Here is a 17984-nt window from a genome sequence, read left to right as displayed (position 1 = left end):
TCCCATAGAAACCCGTTATAAGAAAACGTTTAACGTGGCTTAATGTACTAAGAGTGATTTTAACAGACCAAACTCAAGATCATATTCAGGGCTCATCTATTTTTTTGCACATAGTATACTTTATTAGTATGCTATTTAGTAAGTTTGGTCTGTTAATATCACTGTATTAGTACATTAAGTCACGTTAAGCGTTTTTCACGTTAAGCGTTTTAGAATGTCCCTGTTATGGGAGTAGGCTACTACTATCTAGAGCTGTTTACACGACACCGTTTTCAGCTAAAAAAGGGAAAACTTTTTATGCGTTTTGGCCGTTCATTTACACAAATGAATACAACACGAATACAACGTTTGAAAACGGTTTCAAAGTTCAAGTTTTCGAAAAAAAAAAAACCCCAACAAAAACGCGAATCTGTGAAAACGATTACGTCATACACATGCGCATTACATGTTAAGATTAATTTATTGCTGTGTCCGAAATCGCCCCCTACACCCTCATTCACTATTCCCTACATTACTTCACTAATATAGTCCACTTGAAGAAGTGAATGAAAAGAGTGAGTGAATTCGGACACTGAGTGCGCCGGAAGGGCTGCCATTTTCGCATAGTTTGTGCTTGCTGTATAATAATAATTTGAAACATAGCAAACTGGCAGCTCCAGTAGTAATGAATATTTTATGTTGAACTCTGCCATGGAAACTAGCATGTACAAACCTTAATTAAACGATTTAATGATCAAAAAAATGTAAAAATTGGCATTAAAAAGGTATTAAATTAGATTTGATGAAACCTGTAGAAACCCTGTGTGGGATTGAATGAGTGCACTCAACATCGTCCACTATGGTTTCGGACACCACTACAAATGGCTGTCCCCTCAAATAGTGCCCTATTTAAGGGTATAGGGGGCGATTTCGGACACAGCCAGTGTTTCATCGCCATCTAATAGTCAACTTCCACCCTAAGAAAGAGCATTACGTTACCACCCAGTATGAAGAAGTTTCGCTTTTCAGCAGCGGCGCTTTAATGCGATGACATAAAAGACAGTGTAGCTACACGGAGAAATAATGGCAAAAACACTTAATTTTCACTCCTGTATATATCTTAGCACAACCCACAGAAAGGCAAATATATAGCCTACCGATTATTGACGTTTATAATTGTCAAGTAAACATAACGTCCTTTCACTTTCGAATGCTCCAGGGCAGATGTTTGAGTCATCACAGTCCAGCCCAATCACGCGGCGGTATATAAACATAGTCCACTGCACTGCACTGCTCTATTCTGTCGAGATTATACTACGCTGTGGTGCTCATGAAGACGGATAGAGTTCATGCGTAACGTATTAGCAGAGAGTTGACGGAGACACGGATGTCATCATTTTATCAATGTTTAGCTTTTCCTTGGAGTTGTGGCAGATGAAAACATGCTGAACTATTCTACATAATGATTACACGTGAATGTGGAATTCTGTCTGCGGACGTGTTAAACTTTTCCCTCCAGAAATGTTTGATGAGGTAGGTCGGTGCTAAAGGGTGTGCTGACAAACTGCAGTTTAAAAATACCTCTTGAGTAGTCAGGGTCAAAGTTTATATGTCAAATACATCGTTTGTTGAAATGAAATAGGCCTCTACATTATATAAAATAAATAACAGGTAAGAATGAACAAGTAACAGTTACATCTGCACATATAAAAGTATTTCAAAGAATCTTTTAAAGAAATAATCCTGTTAATTCTATTAATCTGTATTATTTTCCACCCTCTCTTGTTCCTTTAGATTACAGGCAGAATGTGTCTTCAGCCATTTGCTCCACTGTGTACCTAATAATAAATCAAACCCGAGAAAGTGGAAATGTAGCCATTCAGAGCACCCCATCTCTTCCTAGGCCTGATGACAAATCTGGTACTGACGAGGAGCTGGATATTTGATATGAGGACAGATTTACTCCACTATTCCACGTGCTTCACTTCATTATTTCTGTATGTGTTGATCACATTGACCAGACAGATCAAGTGTCAATCAATGTGCAGCAGAGAGAGTGTGGAAATGGTGCAACGGATTGCAGATGAACTGAGAAAAGTGGTACCTTGTTATTTAGCAATTTTTTTATTGTATGAATTATAGGTAGAAATTTCTGTCTATTCTGTTCTTATTCTGCTTCTGTTTAAGACGTGGTTTCTCTCATAACAGGACAATGATTGCTTGCTGTACACACCAACTGTGGAAGATTATGAGGTGCGTGTGATTTGCAGTTTCACTAGATGTCAGAATACTATTTGAATATTCTGCCAGAAAAAAACTTTTCTAGGTCTGAGGTTGTTGTGCAGTTGCCTGAAGGGACATTTGAGTCTTGTCCTGTGATAATAATAATGTATTATTACTCCTCAGCTACTTTAATTGCTTCAGAATTGGAGTCAAGATATAGTGTTTTTGATAGATATTATTAATATGCACAGGCCTATATTGAATAATATTGCATACTGATACAAGCAACATTGATGTATTTCTGGGTCATAGATTTTTGTGAAGAACAGCTGCGACATTTTCGTCTTTTGTTTCTTCTTTTGTTGATTTTTAGTTTACACAAGATTTTCAGTAGAGTACATTCTCATAATCATTCACTGATATATTTCAGAAAACTAGTGTCAGCAGCATTTTAGGATGTTGTGTAATTTGTATTAAATACATACAGGCCAGCGCATGTCATGGTAAGGAAGAGCAGATATAACTCTTATCACTTAGTGTTATGGCAAATATGTACTGATTAATTCATATCTGTTATCTGTGTATGTCTGCAATGTTGCTACTAAGGTTGTTTCTCATGCTACAGACTAACTGCATGCCAATCTCTGACTGCTGTTGAAGTGCTGTCAATGATGTGTGTCATTGTTTCAATTATTGGCCATTTGTTGCAAAGGCCCCGCCCATTTGAGTGCTCATCCAATTAGTAGCAATGCCGGCTTCCAGGCAGTCACAGATACAGCTTTTTCTAAAGTAAATAGTGCTCATGCTGCTCTCATAGACCTTGCAAAAAAACGTGCAGTTTTTAAGCATCACCGCTGCTACAGGCTAATAATTGTTGTGTCATCTCCTTTAGCAGAACTGCTCCAGGTCCACCATTAAATGTTTTGCATTGGAACTGAAAGTTTTGTTTGTTGAAATCCAGAGTGTGGCCAGGTTGTCTGAGCAACTACTAAGGATTCTCAAGAAGCTGAAATATAAGGTGAGTTCAATATCTGCAGGTCATTTATGATAATCCTATAATCTGGTCATCTATTATTAGAGAAGTGGCTGTAAATTTCTGAGGTGTGTGTTCTCATGTAATTAATGATGGCTTTGTAATCAAGATAGATAACCTTTAATATGTTTACAGTAATATTATACACAATGTACACAGCCAGTTACTGTGACAAAGCAAAATTTCCCCACATATGCAAATACTGTAGAGTCAACCAAACTGAAAATCATTCAATTCAATGTATTTATATAGCGCTTCTCACAATACACAACATATAAAAAACCTTAAGAGGCATCAAAACTTGGGTTGACACACATTTAAAGGTGCAGTAAGTGATTTTTGAGAATCATTGTTGAACACTGTAGATATTTGAAATCAACCCAAACAAACACACCCCTCCCTTCATTGCTCCGCCCCCAAAATGCAATGCAAGAGTGGATGTCTCTTTATCATAGCTGAAGCGAGGCAAAATAAAGCTTCGCGAAAAAAAAAAGCACGGAGCCCTGGACATGACATGCAGGAAAAAAATAGTAGGCTAAATCGTGTGCACGATTTACTAATTCTTTCCCTCGATTTACTAAAACGTGCGCACGATTTAATTTTTTTTCTTGCATGTCATGTGCGGGGCTCCATACAAAGATGATGAAAGACAAGGAAGAACAAAAAATGAACATACAGTACACAAGAGTATATTCATTCAACAAGAGTTTTTGTTAGTCGCCAGCAGCACGCACTCAAAATCAATTTTACATATAAAGCAGAAACAATGCAACCTCAGCGTCCGTTTTCAGGCCTTCCTGCTTAGGTCTCTCCAGCACTGGAAAGTTTTTCTAATATTAACATGGGTCCTAAAGCTCTTGCCTGATCATAACTAAAGACTATAGAATAACAAGACGCATCACTCATATTGTTTTGAATGGGAGAAAGTGAAACGCGCAATATGGTGGAATAAGCCCCACCTTCTAAATAAGAGCCAATCGCCGACTGGTACAGTCATTGTGTCAATGCAGTGGCTGTTAGAAGCTCCGGTTCCTATAGAAACAGTCAGACGCGCGCCTCTGAAATATGAAATTTAATCGAAAGCTTCGCAAACAGCTTTGGAGAATTTGATGTTTCCCCATTCAAAGAGATAGGAGCTGCACTTGAATGCCCGAGAGGCGTTCCAAAGATGGCCGCCAAGTGAAATGACTTGTCTTAAAGAGACTTTGTCATAACCCTTTTTTTCTTAATCTTTTGTAATGTCTCTCAGCCATCTCTCTTTCTACAGTCTTTCTTTAAATCTCCCTCTTGCTCACTCTCTCTCCTCCACCATCATGAGTGTATATACGCCCCCTTACTACTGATTGGCTACAAGTGTGTTGTGGTTATCGATAAGGTCCACTTTCAATAGCATTTCTCAGAAATCGCTTACTGCACCTTTAAACACATTTATTTAAAGCATATATGCATGCATTTATACATACACAAATGTTTCATTAGATATAATGCTTAATGCTTTAAGTCCTTAATTGTCTTTAAAAATAATGTAAAAAAAAAAACTGAAATTAAGATAAGATTTACATATAATGCCTGCACATAACAACACCTACACCCAGATATATTTATAGTGTGTGGCGGATTACTGTCACACAGCTGAAATAGCAAACATTGTTTCCACTGAATAGTGTATGCAAGTTCATAAAGAAGCTCAGGTTTCACATGATTTTAAACATTCTTGCCTGCTTACAAGCTAGGCAGCTACTGTAAATGTATTATTGCTCACGTTTTCTGTTTGTTTTTTACTAAGGGATGAGCTTTTAGGGATGAAAATTATTTCTTGTGATAATCTACAGCATGCCACAGATGTGAATAACCCATAATACAAACAAGCATAGTAAACTTTTTAAACAAACTCTGATGTTGGCTGTAGAAAGCCTAGCCAGAAAGTGTGAAGATTTTACTTTAGAATACTGATCCTTCATTAATAAATAACTGCACAGGAACAAATGAATAATGCATTATTAATACTCTAGTAACTACTATTAACTAACAAGAAACTCTGATTAATGAATTAGTAAGTAATAGTGCTCAGTTGAAGGTAGTAGTTCACTATTAGCTAATCAGTAACTACTGGAGTCATTGTAAACTTTTGATGTTTTTGTATGTTTTTGTACAGTAATTCCTTATGATGTATTTGGTAACACTTAAGTAATTACTAGTGGGTTACCATGATCTTCACTTTAGAATACTGATCCAAATAAGTAGTAGTTCCTTTAGAGTTATATAGTAACTCTTGAGTTATTACTATCCAGTACTTTACAAGAACCTCAAAAGTTTACAATGACTTCAGTAGTTACTACAGAGTTATCATGTTTCTCACTTTAGAATACTGATCCAAATAATTAGTAATTCCTTCTGAAGGATTTGGTAATACTTCATTCATTACTAGTGGGTTACCATGATTTTTACTTTATAATTAATTATACATTATGCATCATTCATGTTAATTATGAACCTGCATATAGTAGTTCTTAGTAGTTCTCTGGGAGGTATGTAATTACTGATTAGCTAATAATAGTTACTGATTAGCTAATAGTGAACTACTACCTTCAACTGAGCACTATTACTAATTCATTACTTGTCATTGCATTGCAATTTCTAAGTATTTTTTCAAAGTAAATCCTACACCATTTTTTTTCAGCGTAGTTTCAAAAGCTTGAATTTTGGTGTTTTAGGCCATGCAGTCTCATACTCAAGACAGCTAGATAGACTCACTCTTTAAAAAAAATCTGTAAAAAGGGCACAGTTACTGTATTAATTTAACAGAATTTTCCGTATTTATTTTTTACAGGTGTTTTACCGGTATTTAGAATTTTGCACTTCATTGAGTTCTGTTTTAGGGTTAACGGAAATGTCCGTAAAATTAATGAATAATGTCCAGGTAATGAGTTACCAGTACTTTATCCGTTATTTTACGGATTAATTTTTTACTGCTATGTGGTTACTAGGGTATTCTGTGTGTTCTGGATGGTTGATTTTGTAAATTACAATTAATGTCTTTTAATGCTTTATCTGCAAGTGCACTAATCTTACATAATGCCATTTTAAGTTACAGGACAAAATGAAGTCATGTCCAGACTGTGAGCTCTACCCAGGCGAAAAAGCTAAGACTTTTGTGGAAACCTTACAAAACATTTTACAACGGATAAACGCTGAAAAAACTTGTCCTCCGAGGAAAGTCCAGAGACATTTAGAGAACTTTATGCAAAAAACATTAAGAACATGATCTGAAGGAGCAGCTCTGTTGATCCCTGAAGCAGTTATGGAGAGGTTTCTGAGTGGCAAAACAGACACCATATACTAAGCTACACAACTACAGTACATATCCATCTGTATACGAACATGCAAAGATATATTTTCTTAAATAAATGACTTTTGTGGAATATTTGCTTACAATAGTCTGCTTTGAAGTCCAAATCCATGACCACTTTTTTTGTTGAACATTTACTCGACTATAAATTATAGCAGGGTATAGCTAATTATGCAATTGGTTGGTTTGAGAATTAGTATATTCTTCTGACCAAAATAATAACTGTTACCTTAACTATAATATAAATACTTAGTTCAGTCCTGAAACTCTAGATGGCGCAGGCTGATGGGTCCTTAACGCAAGCCGATAATAATTACAGCATTAACTACTTGGCACAGCTGATTAGTTCATGTCACTTCTGTAGCCAATAAGCTTGTTGCTCACACATTTAAATGGCTGGTTACATTCACTATATCAGTTTGCAGCGCGCTTTAGAGTTCCTCTAAAACCCTCCACCTTCCCCAGCTCCACCTGTATAGATCTGCTGTGGGTTATTGATATATGCTATTTGTGCAGCAGCACTATGTCTTACTCGCAGCAGCGTATCTGCGTATGTATTGGCAGTAGCAAGTTCCTGTACTTGCTCTACAGCAGCAGCAATTCAGCAGCAGATCTATTCCGCCAAGACCAAATATATTAATATTGTCATATCCATAACCATGCTAAAAATCTTCCGAGAGTTGTCATGAGTGAATTTAATGTATCGTAAGAGAAGATTTACGTAGTCAGAGGAACCCAAAGCATGAGTCTAAGCCATAAAATGTGATAAGATGAGTTCATTGAACAAGTGTTGACCTTTTGTTACATGCCATGTTGAGTCATAGCCAATAATATGTTGCTAATTGTTTGTTTTTCTATTATTGCCAAATAAAGTTCTTATGTTATACTCTCTCCCTGATTTTGGTCAAGAAAGAGTGCTAAAAATAATAATTTGATGAACTTAAATAAAAGATCACCCAAAGCCAGGTGCTAGCAGTGCTTTGGTTTTGCAGTCTTTTCCCTTACATTTTCTGTTTACTTTGATGATTATCAGTGTCTTAAATTGTATGTCTTGACGTGTTTTATGTGGGCTATCTTTTAAGTTACCCGCATTTCCAAAAACTGAGTTATGTTTTACAGTACCTCAAATCCATTGCATGGTTTATTTGAAAATCAGCACTTCATTCATGATGTTCACATCAAGAAAAAGTACACATAATTGCATAATGCAACCTGGAATATGCAGAACATCTGCATCCAGAGCCACAAACATAAAAATACCATGACCAATGTCTGTAACTTTACAGATAACATGACCAAACTATGTAACTTTAATACATAAGTGTTCAACATACCTTTAAAAGGCTTCTAAATGTACTGGAACACCTTGATTGATTTCTGACAGATGAAACACAACATTCTACTTCATGACATGAAAGGAATTTGACAGCCTTTTTTCAGGGACAAGGCTGACTTGTAAGACTTTGGCAGTCATCCAAAAAATAGTTTCCTAAAACTTTTATGTAACTGCAGATTTGTAGCAATAAGTGAGTGTGGAGTTTTGGGTTTCTTTTTTCGCTGTTTGCTATAAAGTAGATTATTAGTGAGTTTAAATGTGTACATATCCTTAATCAGCAACTAAACATAGGATAAAACTCTTGCACCACACCTTCATGTGCTACACAGTTCTCCTCCAAAGCACGAGAGGGCGCGATGCAGCTCTCGCTCTGCTTGTTGCTTACGGAAGTTTAAGGAAAGAAAACAACATTGGCCTTTGCTGCCTGATAGAAGCGAAACCAGACATCTGTTTAAGGGTAAGAAGATTTTTACTCCTTTTTTAATTATATGTTTAGCGTTATATGGGTTTTGTGGCGCATTAAGACATGACTGTGGTAAATAAACGACGTTTTATTTGTAAAATAAGGTGTATGTTAGCCAGCTCATGTGCTAATTCCTTATCGGATGGATTTAGCAGCATTAGCTAGAGCACATCGCCGTAAACACATAAAATACAAGACAACAGGACCAAGCTAGATGGACTATTGATGTTTATCTGTAGTTTTAAACATTTAAGTCGTGATATGCATGCGCTAGTAAAAAGCTAACATACTGTATTTAATCAAATCTCAGTGTAAACGTCATGGCTCGCTTCATTCGCATTGTGCATATTCTTTCTTCGGGTTAAATGGCTGGTTTCAGTCTAATAGCATATGTAGTGTGATGTCCATGAACGAATCTTCCATCTATTAGTCTTTGTTATTTATTATTTTATGTGGTTTATCCAGTAGTATTCCCGTCTGGGTAACACGGAAAGAAGAAAACAAAGAGATGTCCGACAGCGAAGACAGTGATTTCTCTGATAATCAGAGTGAGAGGAGCAGTGAGGCTGAGGAGGTGGAAGAGAATGAGGTGAGACAAACAGCTCCTCCCTCATTGTGGGTTTATCATAAAACACCTGGAAGTCTTTGTACGTGTGTGTGTATGTGTGTATATATATATATATATATATATATATATATATATATATATATATATATATATATATATTATTTGTGTGTGTGTTTGTAATATTTGTAATTTTTTTTATGTATAATGTTTGTAATATTTATTCTGAGTATATTTGCTTATTTTTCCAGCTCTGTTTCTGGTAAATAGTTTGTAAATAGTCTTAGCCAGATAACACTGCATAAAGTCTTATCCATTTTTTGAAGCATATTTTATTCAATAACTGCCCAGAGGCTCAAGGTCTTTCTAATTGATCAATTACAGTCTACGGCTTTTCACACTTGAAATAGTTAACCCTGGGTCATTCTAAACCTTGGGTAAATGTAATTCTGGGTTATCTTGTTTTACATTTCACACTGCTTATAAATTAACCAGGGTTAAAGGGTTAGTTCACCCAAAAATGAAAATTCAGTCATTAATTACTCACCCTCATGTTGTTCCACACCCGTAAGACTTTCGTTCATCTTCGGAACACAAATTAAGATATTTTTGATAAAATCCAATGGCTCAGTGAGGCCTGCATCGCCAGCAATAACACTCCCTTTTTCAATGCCCAGAAAGGTACTAAAGACATAATTAAAACAGTTCGTGTGAGTACAGTGGTTCAACTTTAAAGGGTTAGTTCACCCAAAAATGAAAATTCTGTCATTTATTACTCACCCTCATGCCGTTCCACACCCGTAAGACCTTCGTTAATCTTCAGAACACAAATTGAGATATTTTTGTTGAAATCCGATGGCTCCGTGAGGCCTACATAGGGAGCAATGACATTTCCTCTCTCCTCTGTCATTGCTCCCTATGTAGGCTTCACTGAGCCATCGAATTTCATCAAAATATCTTAATTTGTGTTCTGAAGATGAACAAAGGTCTTACGGGTGTGAAACGACATGAGGGTGAGTAATTAATGACTGAATTTTCATTTTTTGGTGAACCAACCCTTTAACAATTAATCCTGGGTATTCATAAGCTGACGTTTCACATTGTACATTCCTAAACCATTCCTAACGTTCTTATTTGCATATTTGCGGTGTCAGCATTTGACATCTTTCCTCTCAAATGCTGAATTTACTGTTTATATACAATGTGCAGTGTTTCTGTGACTGTCCAAAGCAGCCAAATATGAGTATGCGATTGGTTGTCTGTTGCTAAGCGTCTAACTGTAACATTCTAACACGGCATGGTTTCACACTGTACAAGTTTGGCACTGGAGCAGGGTTTCATAACCCCGGGTAAAAAGCTTCTTTAATTACAAGTTAAACCCTGCTTCTAAATTACAAGTGTGAAATGTTCCTTAACCTGGGATTAAAAGCGGCTTTTAGAACAGCGATAACCCGGGGTTAAGCGCAGTGTGAAAAGCCCTTCTGTTGTGTTTTTACATATTATTTAGAGTAAGCCTAGGTTTGTCTGAAATAGTTCATCGTTTTAAATAGTTGATTAAAAAAAACACACATGCCATCTCATCCGTTGCTCAATTTGTTCCGTTCTTTAAGGATGAGGAGGAGCAGGGGAGTGTAGCTGGCAGTGACAAGGCTGAGGAGGAGGGAGAAGATTTGGAAGATGAGGAGGAATATGATGAAGAGGAAGAAGAGGATGATGACCGGCCCAGGAAAAAACCTCGGCATGGTGGCTTCATCTTGGACGAAGCCGGTTCGAAAAAACCCTTACCAACAAATATTTCTTATGTTAAAGTAATTTACAGCATATTTGGCCTTTTTTGCATACCTGAAAAATATACGTATAAAGATGTATCTCTGTTTGACTAGATGTTGATGATGAGTACGATGATGAAGATCCATGGGAGGATGGTGCTGAAGACATCTTAGAAAAAGGTGTGAAATGTTTAATTATTTCTGCTTGTTTTGAATGACCTAAATTACATATTATATACATTTAATGTTTATTTTATAGCCTTTGTAATGATGTCCCCTATATATGCCTAATACAAACTTTGCAGATGGAGTTAAAACTCAAACTGTTGATATTGTGTTGCCAGTATCTGCTGAATGCTTTATTTCACATCCATAACTTAAATGAATAAATGGAGGCATTTTAAGTGAAATACCAACGACAGGCTGTACATTTAATGTTGTATAAACCAATGCCAGTAATTTGAATGTATTTCTTGCTCTCATTGATTCTTTATTTCTTGTGCATGCCTCCTTCAGTTAACGGTAAACCAACTCCAGATTTCTCTGTTTTCTCTGTCTAATTGAGCTGATTAATTTTCAAATCATTATTTCACATTCGGTAATATCCATTCCCATAATCTGCACCCCTCTAACATCTGTTTGTGATGTTTAAAGCTGTTTGGCAAATGTTTAATTTGTTTACATTTCAAAACAAGGAGCATGGATGGCAAATACTTTTTTTAGTTGTACATTTTTGCATTATCTCAACATATTCGGTAAGGGTAAAGTTAAAGAAGGCGATCATTATAAAATACACCATTCATCAAACAGGGGACTGTATAGCGGGGACTGACTGAGTTCTGAAAGAGAACCATATATGGTCATTTGCCTGAAAATGCTCCTTTGAACAAAAAAGAAAACCCAATTCCTTATTTTGATAGTATTCAATTGTGCTTATTGTATTGCATAAGCTAACAGTGACATGACATCATTATCATGTAGTTTCCATCTTTAAAATATATCACATGTATAAGCCTGCCCATCAGTGGTAATTTCCCTTTTTTTATTTCTGTTTACCTGATCCTGTTTATGCCCTTGCCTGAAATTGCTGTGTGCACATGACATTTTATTATGGCTCACGTTCCTCCCTTCCTCCCTCATCACTGGATTTGTTCAGAAGAGGCTGAAGGTATGTGCATAAATCTTCTTGGTGTGCATGGATATTCACTTTTTATTATGTATCAACAGAGATGGGCAGTATTTTAATTAAATGTATTTAAAATATGTACTTAATTACTTTTGGGTATTTTGTAATTTGTTTTTTCCTTAAAAAAAAATCTAATGTAATTTGTAATTAAATACTTTGAGAGAAAGTATTTTGTATTTAAAATACTAAAAATGCATTCAAATATGTTATTTTATTCTCGCATACAATAACTTTCATCACCAGGCTTAAAGGTAGGGTAGGTCATTATCAGTTTGCGTCAACGCTTGATGGAGGGCGTGTCTGAAGCTTGGTGCTGACGTGACCGTGAAAGTGACAGCAGCCAATCACATTACTTTCCAGTGTTGCATGAATGCAATTTGCTAGCGTCTGCACTAGGGTATTTGCACAAGGCGATCTGATTGGCTGATTCTTGCTAGGCGCTAAGGTTTAGAAATTTTTAACTTCTGCCATGAGCAACGCGAGTGAAGAGACCCACAATTCAGTTCGGCAATGCATGATGTCACCCATTCAAAGTAAATGAGAAGCGTTAACACCGACGGCCCGTGTGAATGCACCATAAAAGGCGGCTGCTGTTTCGTTCTCTTACTTTGTATAGCAAGGTCAGAAGCAGGTAAAGCTGCTTTTGTGCTCAATCAAACTGCTTTAAGGTAAAGTATCTAGTAAAAAAGAAGTAGAAGTAAAAAACAGTTGGTCGTGTCTGTAACCATAAGTATATTCAGTCTGTGCGTTCGTTCTTAAAGTGATAGCAGCCTAATAAACCTGTTGATGTCTGTTATTAATGTTAATCAAGCAACAAACTGCTCCTGACTGAATAACTTTAGTATCTTTATAAGGATCATCAATATATATTTAATTGTTATGGTGAGGACTGTACAGTGTAATTTCTTTCTTGAATGCTACCGTTAAATAGTTGTTAGTGCTTTTTGAATGCTTTGGCTGTACATAGCAACTGAGAGCAACTCTCTCTTACGTGTATCTAACTCCACTGTTACTCTCGCACTTCAAAAAATACTTTGTATTTTCAAATTACAAATTACTTGTATTTTAATTAAATACATTTTTTACAGCAGTATTTTGTGTTTTATTTAAATACATTTGATGAGTAAGTATTTGTAATTTGTAACTAAATACTTTTTGATGTATTTGTGCCCATCTCTCGGTATCAACCATGTGTTCAATAGCTGTGTTTACATGCACTGCTTTAGGTCAATCTGAATAAGTTGAGTCCTCTGCAGATTCTAAATGTACACTACCATTCAAACAACTGTGGTCAGGAAGATTTTTTCAAAGAAATTAATTCTTTAGCAATGATGCATTAAATTGAATAAAAGTGACAGTAAAAGCTTTTATAATATTACATATATTTCTTTCAAATAAATGCTGTTCTTTTGAACTTTCTATGCATCAAAGAATCCCCAAAAAAATCCCCATGAAAATAAGCAACACAACTATTTAATAAGATAATAATAATAAATGTTTCTTGAGCTCCAAATCAGCATATTAGAATGATTTCTGAAGGATCATGTGACACTGAAGACTGGAGTAATGATGCTGAAAATTCAGCTTTGCATCACAGGAATAATTTACATTTTAAAACATATTCAAATAAAAAGTTGAATTTAAATTGTAGTAAGATTTCACCATATTACTGTTTTTACTGTATTTTGATCAAATAAATGCAACCTTAGCATAAGAGACGTCTTTCAAAAACATTTAAAAATCTTACAGACCCCAAACTTTTGAATGGTAGTGTACTTTTTATACGAGATTTTTGGTTTAAATTACAATTTTTCTATTTAATAGATTTATATATGGTTTTATCATGTTTTTTTTTATATATGTAGATAGATAAAGCCTATGCTAAACATAACTTGACAATACTTTGACGTTTTGTTCTACAACGAAAATTCACACCCATAGTGAAAACAGGAATTTTGAAGAAGTTATGTTCATTTTTGAAAACATACCTTTTTAATAAGTACCTAGATCAGACGGTTTATGGTGTGAGTGTGTGTGGTGTACGTTGTAGAACAAAACGTTAGTAATTAGTCAAATTATTAACGCATTATTTCACTGCATGTAAACATAGCTATTAGCAATTTGTTTTTGTTTTTTTCTAGCCACAATATTTTTTTTTTTTCTTTTTGTCATTTAGTTGCTTATTCTGTTTTCATCTGTTAGTGTCCAACATTGACCAAGCAGTCTTGGATGAGGACCACTCCGGTTCAAGGAGGTTGCAGAATCTCTGGAGGTGTGACAACTGCACTAAACACACTTGCATGATTGAATCTGAAGAATGGAGATTATTTTAAATATCTGTGTTTCTCTGTAGGGATTCACGAGAGGAAGCTCTGGGGGAGTATTACATGAGGAAATATGCCAAGTCCTCAGGAGGCGAGCAGTAAGTCAACAAGAGTTCATCCATACTCAAGAGTGTGTGGTATTTTATGAAATGCATGACTGACTTCAGCACATTGCAGTTTCGGAATTAAAGGATCTTGCCTTACTGCATAAACCTTTCTGCTTTTAGCTAAACATTCTTGTTCTGTTGTTTACTGCAGTTTCTATGGCGGCTCTGAAGATCTTTCTGATGACATCACACAGCAACAGTTGCTTCCTGGGGTCAAGTATGAAAAAAAAAAAAAAATTATTTATTGATTATTAAATGTGCTGAATTAAATATATATATATATATATATATATATATATATATATATATATATATATATATATATATATATATATATATATATATATATATATATATATATATAATATATATAAGGACCACTAGGCTTGTATTAAGAGATTTTTCTCTTGCAGGGATCCTAATTTGTGGACCGTTAAGTGTAAGGTTAGTATTGGACATATCTAACATGTGGCTTACGGGTGCTGTGATGAGACTGCAGTATGTGCACAGTTTAATTCTTCTGTTTCTCTGTAGATTGGAGAGGAGAGAGCAACTGCCATCGCCTTGATGCGAAAATTCATTGCTTATCAGTGCACCGACACAGTAGGTTTTCCATAGTCCCTCTGTTTTAACTTAAGGTCTGTTTGTTTCATTCATTTTTTACATAAGGCACAGAACTTTATGAATGTAAACTTGGCTTCTTTGTGTAAAACCTTTCCTTGCACCTTTGTTTTTCTGAAAATAGATTCCTCTGTCATTTGTTTTCTTCTTCAAATTGTAGGCCAAGAGAGAAGAAAACAGCTGCAGTGCAGAGAGTACATTTAGCATAAAAATGTTTGCTCGAAGGTGTCATACTAAATGTTGTGCTTTATTTCTCTGCACAGCCACTTCAAATCAAATCAGTGGTGGCCCCTGAGCATGTCAAAGGTTATATCTATGTGGAGGCGTACAAGCAGACCCACGTCAAGGCCGCCATTGAGGGTGTTGGAAACCTGCGCATGGGCTTTTGGAATCAGCAGATGGTGCCCATTAAAGAGATGACAGATGTGCTGAAAGTGGTTAAGGAAGTGACTAACCTTAAACCCAAGTCTTGGGTTCGTCTTAAGAGAGGCCTTTATAAAGATGACATTGCCCAGGTGGGTGCTCCATAACACTGGCTATATGGTCTTAAAGAAACTACTACAATGTTTTTTGGGTCATTAGGTTTTCTTTCCTACGGCTCTGCGCCACGAGAATGTTTTATGTATGTATCTAATAATTTGCCTTTGTCAGGTGGACTATGTTGAACCGAGCCAGAATACGATCTCACTGAAAATGATTCCTCGTATTGATTTGGATCGCATCAAAGCGAGGATGAGCATGGTGGGTTGTCATCATAATGATCATATATCAAAATGTATTTATACTACGATAAATATATATTAATGTTTTGAACATTGATAATAAGAAATGTTTCTTGAGCACCAAATCAGCATATTAGAATGATGAAGAATCATGTGTCACTGAAGATTGGACTAATAATGCTGAAAATTCAGCTTTGCATCACAGGAATAAATTACATTTTAAAATTTATTACAACATTTCATAATATTACTGTTTTACTGTATTTTAATCAAATAAATGCAGCTTTGGTGAGCATGAGACATTCAAAAACATTCAAAAACACCAACTTTTAAAAGTAGTGTGTATGCTCTGTGTGACCTTTTAGTGACCTGATCCCGACATTGTTGTTCATTTCACAGAAAGACTGGTTTGCAAAGAGGAAGAAGTTTAAGAGGCCACCTCAGAGGCTTTTTGATGCTGAAAAGATCAGGTAAAAGTACACTTATTTGAAGTTGAGTCTCATAATCACAACCTACTGAAACATTTCAGCCGCACTGACACATGTGCTCTGCTCCACAGGTCTCTTGGCGGTGAGGTCAGCCATGATGGTGACTTCATGATATTTGAAGGCAACCGCTACAGCCGCAAAGGCTTCCTGTTCAAAAGCTTTGCCATGTCAGCTGTGGTAAGAGCCTTCACGCTCATTCTAGTTCTGGGTGTCTGTCTGATCGCTCCTTATTGGTTCACGGGTTCAATCCATGTCTCTTCTTGTGTAGATCACAGAAGGGGTCAAACCCACTCTGTCAGAGCTAGAGAAGTTTGAGGACCAGCCAGAGGGTATTGACCTTGAAGTGGTCACTGAGACAACAGGTAAAGACAACCAGGCAGCACTAGATCTCTGCAACAGTGCATCAAAATAAGAAATAAAATATTGCATGGAAAATCAATACCATGGGGAAAAATTGCCATATAGATATTTTTAATATTATTTCATAATTTGGCTGCAGGTATATTAGGCTGCTGACACTTTAAGACCTGACACATGAATCCATTATAATGGTACACGTGCGTTTTCTTTCTTAACTGTTTGTTCACTTAAAACAAATTAGGATAACTGATGGTGTTTACGTAAATACTCGCCAGGACCGGCATTTTGTGTGTATTTGACTGTTTAAGCGCAAAAAGCAGTGAAAAAGAACTCAATTTAGTACTGAGAGGCGCTTTGTGCGCGCACTTTGGATGTGAGCGCAAAATCTGTAGGAATGAGTAAAATTATGTGCAATACATGCAATCCTACGCCGAAATTCAAGCCCTGTAACACCAACAGTATTCATCCGGAGTAAATGAAACAAGTGAGTGAGGGGAGGCGGGTTTGTGTTTGATATTTCAGTATTGATATGTATTAAAAAAAAAATCAATATTTTTGACACTACATTGCTCTTAGTTTACTATTTCAGATACCTTTTTTAAAGACTACAGTTGATAAAAGTATATATTATATATAAAATTCAACCCGCCAAAGTGGCTAGTAGGTGTGACTGCGATACACACCACTGCTGAAATCCATGTCAAGCCCTGTAAATACATACATGCATACATACATACTTGCATACATAAGCATATATCATCTGGGTAGAAAATGCGTATGTTAATAAAAATACATTGACATTTTAATTGCTGTAAACTATTACCATGATACATTTTTTTTTTTTTTTTTTTTAGTACCGGTGTACTGAGCAGTCCTTTGTGCATACATTTTTGCAGGGTGAATCACAGAATTTTTTATTATTATTATTTTACTTTTTACAGGTAAGGAGCGAGAGCACAATCTCCAGGCAGGAGATAATGTGGAGGTGTGTGAGGGAGAGTTGATCAACCTTCAGGGCAAAATCCTGAGTGTGGATGGCAACAAGATTACCATCATGCCTAAGCATGAAGACCTTAAGGTGAGCAAATCAGCACAAGGTGAGCAATCAGCACAAGGCATTGTATCTTGGCAGCTCTTATATTCAAAGGTGAAGTGTGTAATTTCAGTGCCATTTGCATCACAAGTTGCTAAGCTTTGTATTGCGAAAGTTCATATTTATTGAATATCTTGTTCTGCACGATGTGTTCTTTTTTGCACTATGATTATTGCTTCACTGTCTTGGCTTGGTTTTTATTTAGGACCCTCTTGAGTTTCCGGCTCATGAGTTGAGGAAGTACTTCCGTATGGGTGACCATGTGAAGGTTATCGCGGGACGTTTTGAAGGTGACACGGGCCTCATAGTCCGTGTGGAGGAGAACTTTGTCATTCTGTTCTCAGACCTCACCATGCATGAAGTAGG

At 36.1% G+C, this 17984-nt stretch overlaps 2 protein-coding genes across 8 annotated transcripts in view; both read left to right on the top strand.

Annotated features, from left to right (window-relative positions):
• The first annotated feature begins 919 nt into the window (after nucleotides 1-919).
• il15l (interleukin 15, like) lies at nucleotides 920-6657 on the top strand. 6 transcript variants are annotated; one of them, XM_051861991.1, is made up of 5 exons: nucleotides 920-1512; nucleotides 1774-2079; nucleotides 2188-2232; nucleotides 3095-3220; nucleotides 6330-6657. In XM_051861991.1, the coding sequence occupies exons 2-5, from the start codon at nucleotides 1888-1890 to the stop codon at nucleotides 6498-6500; spliced, it is 534 nt and encodes a 177-aa protein (XP_051717951.1). In that variant the 5' UTR covers nucleotides 920-1512; nucleotides 1774-1887; the 3' UTR covers nucleotides 6501-6657. The 6 variants fall into 6 exon arrangements, with proteins under 6 accessions (XP_051717951.1, XP_051717952.1, XP_051717949.1 ...); XM_051861992.1 differs by having other exon boundaries at nucleotides 931-1650; nucleotides 3098-3220; XM_051861989.1 differs by having other exon boundaries at nucleotides 933-1512; nucleotides 1883-2079; nucleotides 6324-6657.
• Nucleotides 6658-8224: 1567 nt separating this feature from the next.
• The window catches only part of supt5h (SPT5 homolog, DSIF elongation factor subunit), a 23308-nt gene continuing 13548 nt past the window's right edge, over nucleotides 8225-17984 (top strand). Inside the window, exons 1-17 of one of the 2 annotated variants that reach the window (XM_051861967.1) lie at nucleotides 8225-8377; nucleotides 8849-8972; nucleotides 10559-10715; nucleotides 10832-10897; nucleotides 11874-11885; nucleotides 14106-14175; nucleotides 14257-14325; nucleotides 14486-14551; nucleotides 14748-14778; nucleotides 14869-14937; nucleotides 15219-15470; nucleotides 15607-15696; nucleotides 16077-16147; nucleotides 16237-16342; nucleotides 16434-16527; nucleotides 17467-17603; nucleotides 17824-17979. In XM_051861967.1, the coding sequence (XP_051717927.1) occupies nucleotides 8892-8972; nucleotides 10559-10715; nucleotides 10832-10897; nucleotides 11874-11885; nucleotides 14106-14175; nucleotides 14257-14325; nucleotides 14486-14551; nucleotides 14748-14778; nucleotides 14869-14937; nucleotides 15219-15470; nucleotides 15607-15696; nucleotides 16077-16147; nucleotides 16237-16342; nucleotides 16434-16527; nucleotides 17467-17603; nucleotides 17824-17979 (1527 nt within the window). In that variant the 5' untranslated portion in view covers nucleotides 8225-8377; nucleotides 8849-8891. The remainder of the gene's footprint in view (nucleotides 8378-8848; nucleotides 8973-10558; nucleotides 10716-10831; nucleotides 10898-11873; nucleotides 11886-14105; nucleotides 14176-14256; nucleotides 14326-14485; nucleotides 14552-14747; nucleotides 14779-14868; nucleotides 14938-15218; nucleotides 15471-15606; nucleotides 15697-16076; nucleotides 16148-16236; nucleotides 16343-16433; nucleotides 16528-17466; nucleotides 17604-17823; nucleotides 17980-17984) is intronic. The other variant, XM_051861968.1, reaches the window with a different exon arrangement.

This window comes from Ctenopharyngodon idella, chromosome 15 (genome assembly GCF_019924925.1).
Source record: "Ctenopharyngodon idella isolate HZGC_01 chromosome 15, HZGC01, whole genome shotgun sequence".
Lineage (NCBI taxonomy): Eukaryota > Metazoa > Chordata > Actinopteri > Cypriniformes > Xenocyprididae > Ctenopharyngodon > Ctenopharyngodon idella.
Note: the sequence above shows the minus strand (reverse complement) of the source record. Positions and strands in the feature narration are given on the sequence as shown.